We start from the raw sequence: 19,927 nt of genomic DNA, 5'->3' as shown, positions 1-19,927 counted from the left end.
GTTAAGTGCTGACACGGATTTTGGGTCTGAATGTCGTTAAGACTGATAATTTTATAATATACTCATTGTGTATTAGTTTTTATTGTTCATGCGACTTTTACAAGTTACGTGAATAATATTATTAATTATTATGAAAAGCTATTGAGGTTAAACTCGCTTGCATGCAATAGTTTCATTTCCTGTGAAAATACACAAACATTGTAGGTATGTATATACGTAGATGTAGCGAAAAGTCGCAATTTTCAGGAGAACTGTAATTATGATAATAATTTTGTTCATAATGTTATTTTTAAAACCCAAGGCCTGCATTAAATATTAAGTCTATTGTTTCTTGGACATTTATATATTTTCATACAATATTTATACGATTTTCATTAATTGTATTGAAACCTAGTAAACCCCTGACACAGATTTTGGATTTGAGTCTCTTATAAGTGCATACGTTTTTATTATTCGTAGGTAAGATTTGTATAAGATACGTGAATATTGTTTTTATTAATTATTATGGAAAACTATTGGAGTCAAATATGATTGCATACGATGTACGAAAATTAATTCCTGTGAAGATACACAAACAGCTGGGATGACGTAACAAAAATCGCAATTTTTCTGTCAAACCGTGTACATTGCGCAATATTGGATAATATTTTCTGATCACGGTCGGTTCTTCCACCCCCCATCCCATCAAAAAGTTATTTATTATTTATAAATAATATTGAAACTAATTATACAATTTTGAAAGTTTGGAACTCGCTTTCATACATATTTTGAACTTTAAAAAAAAATTATACTTTTCATAATATTGTATTATGATAAGTTTATAACACAAACTCAGGAGTAAACTGTAAACGTCAAACATTAAAGCATAATAGTGTTTGTTTTTAAAATCCAAGTCCTGACTTAATCGATTGGTTCTATTGGTTTCATTTGTATATTTTTTACGATATGCGTTTCATACATTTTGAAACCGAGTACCTAAACCACTAAGACGAATTTTGAGTCAAAGTCTGTAAAGGAGTAATATTGATTTATATTATTCGTAGGTGTATCTACGGTTTATACAAGTCACACGAATTTATTTTTATTAATTATTTTTATAACTATAAAAACTATATTGCGGTTGAGCTCAGTCGCATCCAATAATTTCTTTTATCGAGAAGATACATATAGGTAAACTGCTGTTGTGGATGACTTAGAAAAACCGTATTTTTTCCGGCAAACTGTATATAGGTACATTGCGCAATATCGGATAATATTTTCTCGTCGCGGTCCATTCTTCCATCCCCCTCCCCTCGTCCCCCCACCACCGATCATCAAAGCAGTCGTCTTGCTACGAGACCGTCGAAAATCGTTCGGCGCCTCACGGACCACAATCCCAACGAAGACTCCGCGGGAGAGGGGACCCTCAAAACTGTCCTTAAAGACAAACGGATTTTGCACGGCGAACGCGCGTGGGCCGCCGGGCACTCTGCTAAATATAAATTTGGATATCGTCCAGGTGTAAGGACGGCACAGCGCAGCGGAGAGTCTGCCAAGCCGCGGATAATATTCGAATAAAAAATACGTATTATTGCGATATATGATATTAAAATATTACGTCCGTCGGGCGACGGAGTTCCCTCAGTTGTATACGTCTCTCGCGGTCGTCTGTCGTCGCGGGCGCTGTGCCGTAATATTATTCTGCAGCGGATTGCGTTCGATCGGGATGATGAAAACCCACTCCGGTGTAGTGGTGACGCGAGAATAGAGAGAAAAATTAGAGTAATACGAGGAAACCGCAAACGGACGACAATTTATAATTGTTTATCAAAACTATATACGTCACGATAATATTTTAATACGTCGCACAGTTCGCCAAGTGACATTCGTGTGCGGCTCGGATTGCAAGTTACGAGTGTTTTGGATGCGTCGAATTCCGATCGGGGGCGGTGCAGATTGTGGTGGTGGTAAATTTCTTTTTCACTCCCCCGAACGAGATACCCGCGGGTAACCTACACAGCAGCTCTACCCACGCGATAATAATACAATTTATTAATATTATATTTTATACGATCGTCGGCAAAACCGCCGCTTCAGAAGTACAACGTCACGTCATTATATGATAACATAATATTACTTCGCGGCAGTAATTATTCGTCAGAGAGACATCGTGCATAGTATATTTTAGTAGTTCGTCGTTGACCATCATCATGTCTTGGTTTTTTTCGGCCGACGATGACGAAGAGGACGAAAATTTGCTGTTTAGCCCCGCGCTCATGGCCCGGAGGGCCAGCGAGAGTTGGATCGATACGCCGCCAATAGAGGTATCTTTTTATAGGATTTTTTTAAAAATTATTCTCAATAATATTATATTAATAACAACGACAGCCGTCATCGTTCCGTCGAAAAATTGTCATCTCGCCGACGCCATGTCGCGGACGTCTCTGGATGATGTAATAATATATTTCATTGACGTCACGCAGGACCTTGGCCGGTTTTTAGAACTTTTGGGTCGTCTTTCGCAGTGTAGGTAGGTAAGTAGGTTGTGACGTAGGCAGTTTTACGCGTTCATTTCGACGTTTTCATATATCATTATATATCATTTCATACGAATGATCACAATTTGTACAAACTTTCAAAAGAAGAAAAACTTTTAAGTCGCCCTTTCATTAAAGCGGAACCTCTGTTACCTCCTTACCGAATAACTCTTGAAAACCCGATACTGTGTTTAGGCTAGCTTTAAAAGTAAATTGCCAATTTACAAAAACGGATACGCTCTATAAGCCTGGCGATTTTTCCAGACCTATTACCAATATTGCAATACTACACTTAAAACTCAAATCAAATATACTAACCAAATTGACTTTACAGTAGGGGTGTCAAGCACTGGACAATTTGATACTTAACTTTAACCAGCGCACCCAATTACTATTCGAATTACTGCAGTAAAAGCGACGATCTATTGTTTTTAATTCTTGTCAGAAAAATATCCATCGACCAAAACCTCAATATTATGGACATTAACTTAAGTTTTCAATAACTGCTAGTCTAACGTTTCCACATTATCTGTAGCATATATATTAGACTCGTATGATATAATCAATGATATGTATTAAGTACTTAATACGCAATATTCTACTTACCTATACTACACTTATACTTAAAGACCTACATAACATTTATATAATACACCATTAAAACTTAATAGGATCATAAAATATGTATCGTAATTTTCAATTATTACTTCTGCATAATGAACAAATTTAATTTGATTTAACACTAGTCTTACATGTGCAGCGAATAATGCTAATCGTGTCGTTATTTATAATTAACATAGACAAAGCAATCTAAAAATTTAAAAAAAAACATTCAACGATTACTTGTTGTAGGTATATTATTTTCAATATTAGACATTTTGTTTTCGTATCAATGGTGTCCATTTTTCGGGAGATTTGTACATTTGCAGCAATATTCCCAGCAGCACTGTATTGAGCTTTAACTTTTTCCGAATCGTATTATACCCAGCACTCACTGCTGTAGCATCCGGTCACAATTTCTGGACACCAGGACATAAAGTCTATAATAATGATATATTTAATATTGAGCCTTCTTTTCCACAGTTTCATTACACATAGGTGTGATTTTGAGGCGTACATAGAATGAGGTCCTAAACAAATGTTATATTAACACGGGGTCCTATACGATTTCATAGAGGGGTGACTATGTGTCTGTTTGTTTTTTTTTCTTGGTGGTGTACTCTATCCTTAGTAATATATATATTTAACCCTGATGTCAAAGTCATTAATGGACAATGGTTATATCCACAAACACAATATCTGTACAAGTATAAACTTAATTAACTTTAATTCAATACGAGTCTTTGGCTTTAAAAAACAAAATGTTTTAACCAGGGCTTGCATTTGAACAAAAATTCCGTTTATGTTGTTTATAATTATAACGTAACACAATCTTTGCGTTTATCGTTATTTAAAATAGTGTTAATACCTATTAAAATTAAAAATAATAACTAATGCGGGTAGGTAATTTATTGCCCGGATACAGAATAGGTATAATATAATAAATTCTTTGATTCTTAGGTTGTTTGCATGAAATAGATGTTTCTAGGAAATCAATAGACAAATGTTATTTTTCGTTCGATGATATTCTATAAATTACGTTTTGCGTTATTTTGTGTTTAATGATATAAATATATTTTTTGTCACGCCTGCACCGAAAGTTTGGTTTTTGACCACGGTTGAAGCGTTCGAAAGCAACTTTTTTCCGTCCAGCGGGCGCGTATCCCCTGCACAACCAGAAACTAAAATGTATACCTACCACGGTCCTTGCAAAACATAAACTTTTGGTTACATCTTTAATTTATAGTATAACCTCCTTGCATGACGCATAAACATTTGAACATATTTTGTAGAATAGTCTATAATTGTTGCATAGATCCCTGCATAGCCTTTTCCTTGAACGCAGGGGCGTGACAAAAAATAGTATGTGTGGCTCATTTCCCGCCCTTGCCACACAATATACTATTGTCAATCGTTATATTTTCTTTTGCGGTATTTAATTATTTTTGATTATCGCTTTCCGTTATAATTACGTTTACAAATTTCAATTGTTTTTTTTTGTCAAATATAACGTTATAACCATAACGTTATTATAACGTTTGCCAGACCTGGTTTTAACAGTTAGTTTTCCAATGAAGGAGCAGTAGTGAAGCCTCAAACCAACAAATGTCCTATCTGGAAGTCGATTTTAAACAAACATTAATATTTTGTGATAAATAAATGACACGATAAGGACGTCATGCCTATCAACCATATCAAATAAATAATGTAATTACATTTAAATTTCTTATTGTTTAGTCGGATTTCGGTTAAGCGCTTCACCGCGGTTGTCTCAGTGTCATGATCACGGAATTTTCGTTCGTCGTGCGAATTTCGTCCTAATATTCCAGAGAGGGTGTTTATTATTAATATTCATTAAGCAACCCCGACAGCTTCGAAGTGGTTATCGTCGTCGTCGCTGTTTCAATGTTTTTCGTTTATTATTAAAAATCCGTATAGCAATAATACAATATTATAATTATTGCGTAATCCAACGGCTGAATATTAATATTTGATATTATAATTATTCGAAAATCTATATTTTGTACACTTGGTTTTAAGTGCCGTACGCATGTGGTATAAATTTGTATCCGGACAGACAATAGTCGTGGTACGATCAGACGCCGACTGCAGCATTTTTGGCGTAAAATTCAGTGTTCGGACTTATCTAGATGAATATCTAGATAATGATTTGTTCATCTTTTATCTTATCTAGATAAATAGTTACAAGGTATCTAAACGTTCATCTTAGATCATTTTTTTACTTATCTGAATAAATTCATCTAGATACATTTTTTATTGATAAAAATCGCGAAATTGTACTAAATTTTTAAATATTTATACAGATTCTCAAACAAAGTTTATGGTTTATAAATAATATAATTATTTTTATTTATATCATTATTATTATTATGTTCCTAGTGCCCAACTAAAATATACCAAAATTTATAACCATTTAAAAAATAATTGTATCTTTTTTTTTATCTAGATAAATATGAGTTATGTTATCTTTTATCTTTATCTAGATACATTTGAGTTGTATTATCTTTATCTTTATCTAGATAAAAAAAATACTTATCTAATCCGAACACTTTAAATTATTTTTCTTATTTTTTTTCGGTGGAAAGGAGGTGGGTTGGGGAAGATTGAATTGAGCCGACATATATCATAAATGTAACAAGGACTTTGAAGATGTCTTCGCACCAGTCGGATTAGCAACGCTATATATTTTATGAGCAAAACATATATTTTTGCCAAAAAAACTAAATAATAAAGTTTTATAGGCCAGCGGGATTTATCTTGCCGTTTATTATTGATGCTACACTACATAAGTACGTAATAATATTGCCAGTTACTGCTATAGCACGTAATAAATTATGTAATGCATATAGCATAATTCGACGGATCGTTTAAAATGCTGACCGGTGTCAATGCCAAGGTAAACATAATTTAATTGACAGATAGATACAATTAATGTTCAATTACAATATTCATTAAAATGCATTCGTTTTTCTTTCATCGTGCATACCTCTAGCTTCTGCTATAATAATCTTAATAAGTCCTAATTAGTTTTTACAAAGGTGTAATTATTTTCGTTTGTTTCTAAAATATTTTCGACTGAGTCGGCAATAGAAGTGCCCCCTTAGATTTCGCTCAAGTGTCCACTAGTGGTAGACATAATAATAATATTATTATAAACGTACCTACCTTATATATTATTAATATATAATACCTACGGACTTCTTCGTGATAATATTACCCTTATTATTATTATTAATAATATAAGGGGCTCTTATTATTGTACTACGGCACAGTATGCCTACAACTCTCATTCAATTGAAGGACATGGCATTCTCTATGAATGCAATTATTATTATTTCGCGATCTCTGACCATATCTACCCTATGTAAATATATACCTGTCATACATATTAAAATAATTGGGCCGATTCAATGCCATTGTTATAAACATAATATGACGATTGTCAGGTCGAAGTTTGTCCAAAGCCCACTCGGTTATCCGCCAATTGTACCAATATTGTACTATGCTGACGACAAGAAAAAAAAAAACAACAAATCTTTAAATGGGATTAGAGTTTTACAACATAAAATAATAATAACTCGGAGGTGATTGCCTCTCGAACGTCCTCCCCTATAATTCACTGCGCCATCTCCACCGGGGTCTATATTATTAGATATAACAAAGATATTATTATATTATTGTACTATACTATAATATATGTATGTATATAATATGTACATTATTATACTCCGTGACTGTTATTTGCGTCTCTCGTTTTGTCTCGCGTACTTATTAAACAAAAGCGAGGCCGGTTACTATATTTGAGTATTATAATATTATACTTAGGTACCGGTACTGCACATTGTTCTGCTGCGAAGTGCCCGAAAATCGTTTGAGCTCAATGACAAGACGCAGCCGACAGCCATTTCAGCCGTTGACCAAAATAATAATAGTACATCGTTCACTGCCCGTGATCTACCATATACTAGGTATTAGGTATTTTATGATCTCGGTATGAAGTTGCTCATTATAGGTATGGTATGATGATAATATTAAATAATATTAAATATATAATTTTACTGAACAAAAATAGCCCGACTTTCTTTTTCCTTTTTTTTTTTTTTTGGTGGCTGATGTGTTGGGTGTTTACTATATTTTGGTTATTAAATTAGGTTAAAATGTAATACATGACTACTTAGTACTTATATATTGTTACAACAGTAGTTGAAAAATATTTAAGATACAAAGTCATAAATGTTTTTCATAAGCATTCAAAGTTCGACTTTTGAGAAAATGTATAGTATAAATTAAAAACGATTTTGTAGTTAAAAATGTATAAAATGTACAAATTTAAAAAATGTAAAAATATAAAACACGGTTCCATGTAAATAGGTAAATTAATTAATTTATTCACAATAATATCATCAAATATATTTAGTAATATCATAGTCTGACTGGCCATCTTTTTTCAGAATCGTTTTTCGAATGCTGTGATATTACTATAGTAACATCATTACAATTCAAATTACTTAAATTTTACTCAAATTACTTTTAAATGTGCTTAAAAGTATATCGTCAATACATTTACTAATTAATTACGATCAACATTATGAAATTATATAAAATATTTATTTAAGAACCAAAGTAGTATAACATAATAATATTATTATTTGAGACGTTAAATTATTAAAAATACAACTTTTTTGTCGATTATAAATTTTTTCGCTATCACAAACATTTTACTGTCAGGAACTCTAACTTATAATATGAAATACTTACTATAATAATATACTTATTATCAATCGGTTCTTAAAATATATTAAAAAAATAAATTGAAAAGTAATTTTGTAATTTTTCTACGAAAAAGTACCTAACTTAAATTACGTATAAATTACTTACAATTTCTTAAAAACTAATTTTGTAATAGTAACTTCTAACTTAAGTAAAGTTAATCACCCCAACACTTCCCCGTATTGTATAGCTACTAAATGAATGGAGTATCTGACAAATTGTGGTAAAATTACATGGGATTAGGTCATATTATTCTCTTACCACGTTTTCTACTGAAAATAACGAACAATATTCATATCGTATAAATATATTATTATATTATCATAAAATATAATGCACATTCAAAAAACAACAATTTAAATTGATTGTGTTCAATTTTGAAAAATAATATTTATTTTATTATTTAGTGCTTACAATATAATGAGTACGTCTTGATTCGAGGGATTTGGCAATGTATATATTATTATTGTATTGTGTTGGCTGTTATTATGTGATTTACGGGAAAATCGCATGTCTGCTGAGAAGAATGTCTGCTCTATATTAGTGTCTACTGTATTAGTATAATATATTATTACTATTGTGTGTAAACAAAATAATTCTGTTTGCATCGTTTCACTCTTTATGTTGTGCACGACGATGCATAATACGCAGAATTATATTTTTATCAATTGCGTTTATTGTCTGTCTCCTTCCCCCCTTGTCACTCTTTCACCGTCTGGTGCCCAATCTAGACGTCTTGTAATCGAGGGACTTCGGAGAAATCTGAAGCAGAGATGAAATTTATTATTATTATACTCGCGTACAATTCCGAAATATATTACAGCCCGAAGAGAAAAATTTAAAACAAATCTCGCCGATAGACGGACATGCGGCGATATTATCATATAATAACATCGCATGTGATATCATATTATTATATTTGTAATTTATTATTAGTTTGACCGTTAAAATAACATATGCGTGCATATAATAAAACAATACACACAACTGCCATTATATTTTTTTCTACTAAAGAATAATATAATGATATGGTCGTTTTCGCTGTTTGTTATTTTTGTTTTAACCGCACGATGATGACGTTCTCTCAAAAGATAATAGATACGTATGAGTCGTTAGTATTTTACTGGCAAGATAAAATAATGCACTGCATTAAACCGTTTTTATTTCCTCCAAAACTATCGCGACGAAACACAACTACTGAACGGACACGTTTATCAAAAAAAAAAATATATAACTTTCCGCCGATGACGAGCGTAATGAGATAAAAAACCTGAACATTGCGTAAATAATTTTGCGGGATGACGCAGGAAAAAAAATATGATAAAATAATAGTGTTATTATAGACGCGTCGCCTCGAGGAGATCATAATATTATAACCTGTTACACGTTTTAAACGCATAATAATATTATTACCTATTATTTGTAATATCACATCCATCTCGCGATTCAGTGTTATTTCCTCGGGACATATCGAAGTCAAAAAAATAAACTCATAATATAATATTCACGCTGCTAATGGACTTAACGACGAAGTACTATAATATTCTCTCGCAGCGACTCGATAAAAATCTAATCGTTAAATAAATTTATATGCAACACAATGGAGAACTGTGGAAAAACTTAAAACTTTCGACTTCTGAATGTTGCTCTTTGCAGAAAAGTATAGACTCAATACAAAACGAATTAATTTATTATATGCGTGTACCAGCGGCGTCAGATGGTGTCTTACATTTTATAGGTTTCGAACTTTCGAATGAATTAAACCAAGCGGTAACGTATTGTTATTGAAAATACTATTTCCCGACCATATTTCGTTTACACTGTGGTATATTATATGTATATAGTGAAGCCTCCCTTAACAGGCACTTCTAAAAAGTGGACATCTCCGAATAGTGGATGTTTATTTGGAAACAAATTACAAACACAACCCTCGGAATAGTGGAGCTACATTTTGTTGGTTTCGAATAAATTAGATCAGTCGGTACGCCAATAACTTTGTTATTGAAAAAAAATAAGATTTCCCTACTGTATCCACTGCGGTTTATACAATGAAGCATCCCTTAACAGGCACCTCTAAACAGCGGATATCTCCAAATAATGGATGTCTGTTTGGGAAAAAACTATACAAACTTTCAACAAACGGAACCCGCTGAGTAGTCGACAACATTTCGGCGAGTGTCCAGTATTCACAGGTCACACGCTGGATTTATTTATTCCTGGTGTCGGCAATTAATTAATTTAGATTTTCGTATTTAGTATATGTTATAAAAATATGTTACCTACCACTTACTAAACGTAATACGAAATAATATTAATCACAAATGCCGCGTTAAGCAGTCTAAAGTTTTAAACAATTACTTCCTATTTGCTTTGTACATCGTTGTTTTTATCAGTCTGTCAATTCCATTTAAAAAAATCGTTGAGGTTACCCTTTTAAATTAGTAATTTCCCGCAGTGAATTTTCATTGGGTTAATATATCAATATTATATTATAAAGGTCATCGCGTTTCGGTTGAGTGTTTTTTTTTTTTAAATACGATTTTACAATAAATCACTGCATTTTAAAAGGGTTAAGCAATCAATACCGATTGACTTATTTACATCCGGACCCTTGTAAATCTAATAAAACCAAATCCGATGTCCTAGGGAAAAATGAATTACGATTAGTTAAATGCAGTGATGAATAATGTACTCGTAATTACGGGGTGTTGTGGTTTAACTGGTCGTTCCACGCAAAGGCGTGAATCGTCCCGACGAATTTTTTTTAAATATATTGCTTTTATTTTTATATATATGAACAGCCGATATTACAAGAAAAAACATAGTAGCAGACACGACATGGAAATCGTTAAAAAAAACGTCATAGTCAAAAAAAGTTAATTACGTACCGAACCAATATTTAATAATAATAATAATAATAATAATTTATTGAGAAGGAAAATTTACAATAAATAAAATCGCCATTTAAGGCAAATAGTAGAAATATAATTAGAGTAAATACAGATAACATGAAGTAAAAAACTTAGATAATAATCTCAATTAAATACATATTAAATTGAAATACATTCGAACATACGTGTTAAACATTATAAGTGAATTTTATTAATATAATATACAATAAGTAAAAGATTATAAGTGATTACTCAGAACAAGTATTAAAGTTTTTAATGGAATTACCATTACAATTTTATTCATCAGAGCATAATGACTATAGCTTTGTTTTTTGAGTTGTACATAAAAGGTATTTGTAGAGCGGAGAGTGTGAAGTGGTACATTTAGTGGAATTTTTTATATTCTATTTTTTTCTAATTTATCCTTATATGTAATATATTTTCTTATTGATACATCGTAATATACCGACACCTAGGTAATATAATAATATTAACGTCATAATAAATATAATATCATGTCTGAAAATGTTTGTAATGTAGGTACCTATCTATAAATACATTTATCATAATTTTTTCTATTTATAACTACTTTTTATATGATACTGATTCTACTTACTATTGTGTTTAATGGGTGTATTATGTCCGGGACCTTACGGTGTTTCCAAATGGGGGGCCACTGCCGATCGAAAAAGAATAGTTTTATTTATTTTTATCAGTCAGGGTGAGCAGTGCCGTTCGTCGTCATATATATATGCCCAGGAATCTATATGAAACGAATAATATTTTTCCCTTTTCCAAGAGCTCTTTGAGTTTTTTCTCGGATAAGCTTGTGAGGCGAGTTGAATTTTCCGTATTTTTTATGACATTAAGACTACCTACTTAGTGCGAGTCACTTAGTATTATGAAATTTTCTTGTAAACAATATTGTATCCGGTAGAGTAGGTAAATTGTTATATATCAATAGTATACCCAAAGGCGTATTTAGGTGGTGGGAGGGGGGGTTCACATTAATTTCCCAACTTCAAAATAAACAAACTATGCAAAATTACATTATATTAAATAAATAATATATAATGCATACCAATTAAATGTATAATATTTTCTATTTAATAATTGTATATGATATACATATACCAACTACCTACTTACTAATATTGTGTTTGGTGGATATATCGCTTCGTGTTGTGGGAGGGGGGGCCGAATGGGCGTTGGCAAAGGTCGCTACCTATCGAAAAAGAACAGTTTTGTATATATTTATATCAGTAGGGGTGAGCTGCAGTGGCGTAGTTCGTCATGTAAGTATATTATTATAATATATACGACTGCACCGCCCAAATTTAAACAATAGGTATATTATTATGTAAATCGTATTATATTATGTTACGTACCCGAAATACATGAATCGGGCAAGACTCGAGAGATTTATGTCTGGAGAATCGAAAACAATAATTGTTATTGTAAATACAGCATCGAAGTCGACCGTGAAATGTAATGGGATAATGATTTACAGAAAATAAATTTTAAGACGTCTTCTGGAAAAATTTCCACAGCAGCGTGAAATATAATAATATAATATTATTACAATATTAAAGTATGAGATGGGTCTTTTCTGTGGTTATTTTAAACGGTTGTTATATCTTGTTTTCAACACTTGAATACGTACCCTACAGTAATATTTTTTATTCACACTTTTATTGTAAGCGTCGCTCACTTTGTGAGAGTCTCTGTGAACATCTCGATAGTTTTAATTGCTCTTGAGTACAATTATTATAACAACACCAATACCAGATCTACTCTTCTGAAATTCGTCATTCCTTATAAAAAATATTGTATATCATAATTGTTGAATTCGTTTAAGCAAACTAAACGTGTAAAAACTAACAGCTTTTGGCGTAATATTATGATTATGTTATATATCCTATAATGACTTAGCTATATTGTTTAACACTAAATTATGGCATTAATACTTTTTGAATATATTATCTTTCTATTATACTATTGATTAAAAATTTTAAAATATTTAGCCAGCAATAATGGCGCTAAAATCGTGGTAAATTATTAAAATAAGGTCCACTGCCATAGAACAATATAGTTGTGAGTTGCAACAATATGAAAGGTTAGATAATAATATATAAAGATAATAAGGACAAATGTAAATTACGCCATTTTTGTTATCAACGTGTTTATAGCGTGTAATATTATGTTTATATTAAATTATTGTGACTTAACTACAACCACCAAGTTACTATATTTCTATGAATATTATTAATCACTTGCTAATAATAATAATATGTTAAATTGCGCTGGGATTCTGCTGTTGCGGTGTAAAGTTTGAAATAGCTATTTATATTATATTATAATATGTAATTTCCGCCGAAAAAACTAATTAGCAAACAATTTTGTGTTTCATCAATTTAGAAAAACTTGGCCGAACAACTTTGGCTGAAAACCGTTTTTACAGTGTAATAATATTATTTTAATCGCTTTCATAATTAATACGATATTACACGCACCCCGGTCCGTGATGTGGTTGTTTCGAAACCGTATAAATTATGTATTTTCGGGAAATCTTGTATATTGATCGTGTTTAACCCGTTCGCCGTGGTTTGTCGTCATGTTTGATTATTTCTATTACATCAATTCAGAAAGACTCGGTCGTACAACTTTGGCCGAAACCCGTTTTTCCGATGTAATAATATTATTATAATCACTTTCATAATTAATATTACATTACATGTGCACCCCGGTCCACGTGCCTATCCCAAAACGGTGTAAACTACTGGTCCCAAACGTGTGGCACGCAAGAAATATTTTATTTCTTCAATAATTTTAAAAATGAAAAAAAAATTACTTAACAAAAAATTAATAATATATTTTGTAATACATACAGTAAGTTATAAAATAATAAACAACATCGATAGAAGAAATAAAATATGTTGTCTTCATTTTTTTGTTTATTTTGATTTAGTATACCTAATTAAGATGAGTAAAAAAAGACGTTTTTCCCTTAAGCCTTTGACGTATATAAATATAAGGTCCATTGATACTCTGAGTTTGGGACCACTGGTAATAACTAAGATATTATGTATTTTCAGGAAATCTTGTGTATTGGTCGTGTTAAATTTTGTTTTTCGTTGTTCACCGTGGTTTGTTGTCACGTTTGATTATTTGTCCTCACACAGTATTTAGGAAATTATAATATTTTGTGAATATTTTAAAATGTTTGAACAATGAATATTTGACTAATAATATTTTATAAGTTATTTTCTTCTCATTATAACAAAATATTGTACTATATGATTGCATAAATATGTTGACTTAATATTTTTATCAAGTTTCTGTAAAAATGTTTTTTTTTGAAAATATATTATTAAAATGTTTTTTATAAAATATTCTCAAAAATATGAACTTCTTTGCCAATAAATATATAACTAATATATTCCTAATTATTATTTACGCAACTTTTTAAAATATTTTTACAACTATATTATTTTCCTAAAAATATTTTTTCTATACTTAGGAAATATTTTTATGCTGGGGGAGGGTATTTCATCAATTCAGAAAGCCTTAATATCTGTATTCAGACAACTTTGGCTGAATATCGTTTTTACGATATAACAAAGTTATTATAATTATTTCATAATTAATAAAATTATATTAAACGCACCCAGGTCCACGTGGCTGTCCCAAAACAGTAATAAGTACTGCAAAGATTTTGGTTAAACGTCAATCAGATTAGTCAAACGAAACGATTCGTAACTGAGTTTTAAAATATTAAAAAAAGGTATACATGCATGTAATGGAAAACTTGAAAAATGAAAAATCGATACTAGTTAAACTATCAAAACTATTTCGTGAAAATTCAGGTATGTATTATAAATAATTTAAGATTTCCATGTCTGAAAATTCCAAAAAAATAATATTTTAAAAAAGTTATCACGTTCGAAGAAATTTACTCCAAAACAATATTGATATTTTAAAAAATTATAAAAATAAACTACCTAACTTAAATTTTTTCACCATAAATATTTTTCAAAAATTAAATTTTCAAATTAGCTATTGAAAGTGTGGCAAGAGAATTTTGGGATTTGTGCAAAATTTAAAGCTTTATAAATTATTAAAAAAAAAAATCAAAATTATTAAATATTCAAACTTTAAATGTTTTGATTTTAGAAGTTTACGTGCTGTATATTATTATAATTTATAATTCATGTAAATTATTATACAACGTATTTTCTGAAAAAAAAAATTGCTACTACTATTCTGTCACCAATATTGTGCACGAATAATAAATTAAGGAGGTAAAGTAAAACCGTTTATATTATAATATTATAATCTACGATGTTAATATCGGACTAAATGTATTTAAAAAAAAGTGTCATTTCAATTAGTATTGCGTTGTAAACATATTGAATAAAAAATACGCTATTTTTATATTAATTATTTCACTGCGCTAAAAAGTGTACAATAATATTTATTCTGTATGCTTTTTCTGTGTAATATGTATTATACATATTATTTAGATATCAGATGTGTATAATATTAATATACGTTATTAGGTCTATTGTATAAAAAAGGGTTTTATTTTTTTTATTTCAGTGTATATTATTGTGCTAGCTTGGAATTTAGAATAAGGACTCAAATACGATATATAAACGATAGCCATAAGAATATCAGGAAATTGGGCGCGCAGAATGCATTCAATAAATTGATTCAGGGTTGAAATCAAAATTTTAATATTTTAAATATCGATGAATATCGCTAAAAATCTTCTAAAACATTGAAAGTAACATAAACATTTTTTAACAATATACAAAACTTATATTGAAGTTGAAAAAAATTTAAATCAATAATAATTTATATAATAACTAGCCCTCTGGTCTATTATAATATAATTCTATAGGTAATCGTTTTATATTTTGTTTTGTACAATAAACAAATCGATTTTAAGTTAAAATATAACAGTTTAAAGGCAATTTAAAATTCAACAATAGTCAACAGGTCTATAATATTGTAAATCAGTAGGTTTAGGTCATAACTCATAAGTCATAATTAATAACTAATATAATATATAATTTTCTTTGGCCTGTGCCAGTACCACAGCTGTGCGTAACGACGATCCTGCACGTATGGCTCGTACTTAAAAATCAAAATTAAAATCGTAAAAATGTAAAAGTGATATTTTAGATAAAAAAGAAAACATTTTTTTTTTTAAAATCCAACTATAAAAAATCAGAATATAATTAAATCTATATCGTGCAACGGTATAAAAAATAAATATATTATTTTTTACTTATGACTGGCAAATATAATGTAATATTAGTTTACAATTAGTTTATATACAACATAACTAATATTATAATTTTCCTTTGCAAAATGGAAATTAAAATCAAAAATGTAATTTGGATTTCAAGCCCTGAATTGACCGCATTGTCTGGCCGTAGCGTGGACTTAAACCAAAATTAAAAAACTAAAACCATCCCTACTATAAATTGTCCATACATTTTTATTTTTTTCATAGATTTAGTTACATAATCAAATAATATGTAGTAAAATCCATATATGAGCACTCGAGTTTATTGCATAGTAACTGTATGGATATTGTTCGATGCTCATGGATAATTATTTATATCCTCGTGGAAAAGTGTCACATATTTAGCTTTTTATTTCATTTGTTTGTTTATTAATTAAGAGAATTCGATACCGCGATTTTCTGTTTTACACACGTGCGACATAGTATTCTAGATGTGTTTTTTGCCAAGCATACTAATTTATCTAATGAAGCGATTAGAATTCTGAAAACAGATTTGAATTTGTCATCAAGTCTACTTGAAATTGACTTTCCACATTTTTGATATTATCCCCCAGTTTCCTAAAAATTAGTAATTAAAAATTATCGTATTTGAATGTTTAGAGAAGTTAAAATCAAAAAATCAAAAATCTGGAAAAGTTGATTTCAAGTAAACTTGACGGTAAATTCAAATCTGTTTTTAGAATTCTTATCATTTCATTAGATCAATTATTGGTAAGTTAGGCAAAGAACCCTTCTAAAATCATTTGTCGCGAGGTGTTAGACAAAAACAGAAAACCACGGTTTAGAATCCATTTAACTAAATATTATTTAAGGATCAAAATATAGTTATATATCATATTAAAATACAAAAATCCTATTTTTTTTAAATACATGATTAATTTATTTGAAAAACTCAATTTTTCACTTACGTAGTTATGTATTAATTTGTATGAAAATCATAAATTAACAAGACATAGTCCCTGAAAACTAGGAACCTAACTGGAACACGTTTTGAAATATATTTTAGAGCAACTAACTATAGCTAAAATAGAGCTACAGCACTTAGTATTATCTTTAAAATAAAAATGACAAGATTTTGGAATGTGTCCCGTGTGCTTTTTTAAGAAGCATATTTTTAGTACCTACAGGCGTTATAAAAAATTTAATTTGAAAATTAAATGTGAGATCAAAATCCAAATCAAACTAAAATCATACTTACCTGAAGATATTTTCTTAGAACACTACTAAAACCAACCAAACATTGTACATGCCTTACTTATAAACGAGATATAGGTAAGTTTTAATATTTTTTATTAGGTATCTAATATAGGTAATGTATCATAAAGCGTAAGTTATAACTGTAATGCGCATTATTATACCTATGTAACATTACATTTTGTAATATCGTGATTGTAACAATGTAAAAAAAAAATAAGTAGGTATTAACCTATGTTGGCAGAATAAGTTAAATTAAAAAATATATAATAGGTATGAGAGGTCCTGATGAAAATTTAATGTTTATTACCTTTCATTTTTATGATGAATATTTTATTACTCAAATCACATTATGTTATGCAGTAATATGAGCATTAACATATTATTTAAATTAATTTTTCATATTATTTCATTACTATGCAACATCCATTACATAGGATCACTTTTAATATAAATTCTTGTGTTTAATTTTTATTAACCTAACCTCTCAACAATTGCCGGTGAGCCTTTACCTTTAGTTTTTTCAAAAAGTTCGAGATGTGTATTTGTTTATTTATTTCACAATACGGGATGAAATGTAAACTACGCGAGTATTAAATTTGTTAAAACAACTTAAATTATTCTAAAATATATCCTACCAATAAAATCTTTCGATTCAAAACTAGTGGTTAATGTAATAACAACATTAATACTTAGAGTACACTTAAAGTATGCATGAGTTCTCATTTTTTATATCGTATGAAATAGGTACAATTTTATTATAAAGTGAAATTATAATGTAATATAATATTATTTATTAATATTGACAGAATATAGCTATGATATAAAAATATAATCTAATAATTGTATCTTGTAAATTATGTTGAAATCTTAACAACTATTTTATTTTGATGTCTTTGAATCCATAATAATAAATCGTGTAACAACAATATTTTATTGCACAATATTAAAAATAATTAAAATTTAATAACTGTAACCGTTTTATCAATACTGATGTAAGTAATTCCTACAACTAGTACTTACAGGTAGTAAAAACAGACGGACGAATAGGACCTTCTAACAATGGCACGTTATTAACAGCAGTCAATATAATAACCAATTAAGTATTAAAAATAAATAATTGTGGATGAATTTTAATTAAAAGAAAATATGATTTAATATAGATTTTTAGTCTATTCGTTTTGCATCAACTGTGAATAACCTGGATTTAAAACCATCTCGAGGTGGATATTGCAGAACAGTAATAAACGGAATAAAATGAATTTATTATTTCATTTATTTTCACATATTTTGGAGTAAATGCATTTTCGTAAATATTATACGAATGAGTACTTACATATTTCGTTAAATATTTTGTATTTTTACATTCACCTTATCACTGACAACACATTTAAAATAATTTATTCTGCGGGAAATATGTTCAATTTGTACTTTGTAGTAGATTGTAATAGAGAACGAATAAATAAGATAAAATAGGTTAACGATTTTTGAAATCACCATATTGATTGTTGTACAATTTATAACTCTTGTGTCTATAGTAGCTTATAGTTCAGTATTTTTTATTTTCATGATTCAAATTTAAAAAGGTGGGTAAGTGGATGTCGCTCTGCTGTACAGTAGGTTACAAGTTGGTCACTGTATAATTTATGTGTTAAAAAAAAATTGACCTATAAGAGGTACCTATAATAAATTCCAAATTAATCATGTCACAATATCTATTAGGTAGTTATAACGCGTTATACATCAACAACAAACCGTGATACTATCATAGATATATAATAGTATAGCTTAGAAGTTTCAAGTATACCCACGAATAATATTATAACAACAAAAGAACTAAAATAGTTATTCTAGGTTTTTTAATATGTAATTTCATCCAAATTTGAACTTAAAATGCTTATTAAAAAAAATTGTGGCTATGGATTTTTAATATTTTTCAACTGCTATTGTAACTATATATCAGGAGCCTTGTATTAAATTTTTACACTTTTTGGCCCAACAGATAAATCTTTATTGACATTTATAGAAAAAAAAAACTAAAAAAATTGAAAACTGACAATATCCGTACACAGCTCAAAAAGAGTCAAATTATTTTCAAAATGTTATTGTGTATAAAAAATGCTAATATGAACATTTGGTGAAATTCTCAAGTATCTACAGTTATTCTTATTTTAATTACAACAACATAAGAAAATCGTAACATAAGAAATCCAGTGAATATCAAATGTTGTAAAAATATGAATTTCAAACCCTCATAAAAATTTAATTTGACTTGCTTGTTTTTTGTTGTTTTTTTTTTGAAAAAGGTAGACATACTTATGAGGAATTTGGTATTACATTTTCAAATCTTAGACTCAAAAAGGAAATTTTTTATGAATTTCTAATACAAAATAATTTGCAGACTCTAGTCATTTTTACGTATTTTGTCAATATTTGAATTTTAGATAGGTACTTATAAAAAAAATTGGGACTACGGATTTTTAATTTTTTTCATCTGCGTTTGAAACAATATAATAAGAACCTTCTATTAATTTTTCAAGCTTTTTTAACCAACACAGAAAATTGTATTGATATTTATAGAAAAAAAAAAATGAAAATGAAAACTACAAATATCTATAAAC

At 29.4% G+C, this 19,927-nt stretch overlaps 1 protein-coding gene across 1 annotated transcript in view; it reads left to right on the top strand.

The window, feature by feature from the left end:
- The first annotated feature begins 1,599 nt into the window (after positions 1-1,599).
- Positions 1,600-19,927, top strand: part of LOC107883838 — an 86,952-nt gene continuing 68,624 nt past the window's right edge. Inside the window, exon 1 of the mRNA XM_016804686.2 lies at positions 1,600-2,303. Within this exon, the coding sequence (XP_016660175.1) occupies positions 2,190-2,303 (114 nt within the window). The 5' untranslated portion in view covers positions 1,600-2,189. The remainder of the gene's footprint in view (positions 2,304-19,927) is intronic.

The sequence above is a fragment of the Acyrthosiphon pisum genome, chromosome X, assembly GCF_005508785.2.
Source record: "Acyrthosiphon pisum isolate AL4f chromosome X, pea_aphid_22Mar2018_4r6ur, whole genome shotgun sequence".
Lineage (NCBI taxonomy): Eukaryota > Metazoa > Arthropoda > Insecta > Hemiptera > Aphididae > Acyrthosiphon > Acyrthosiphon pisum.
Note: the sequence above shows the minus strand (reverse complement) of the source record. Positions and strands in the feature narration are given on the sequence as shown.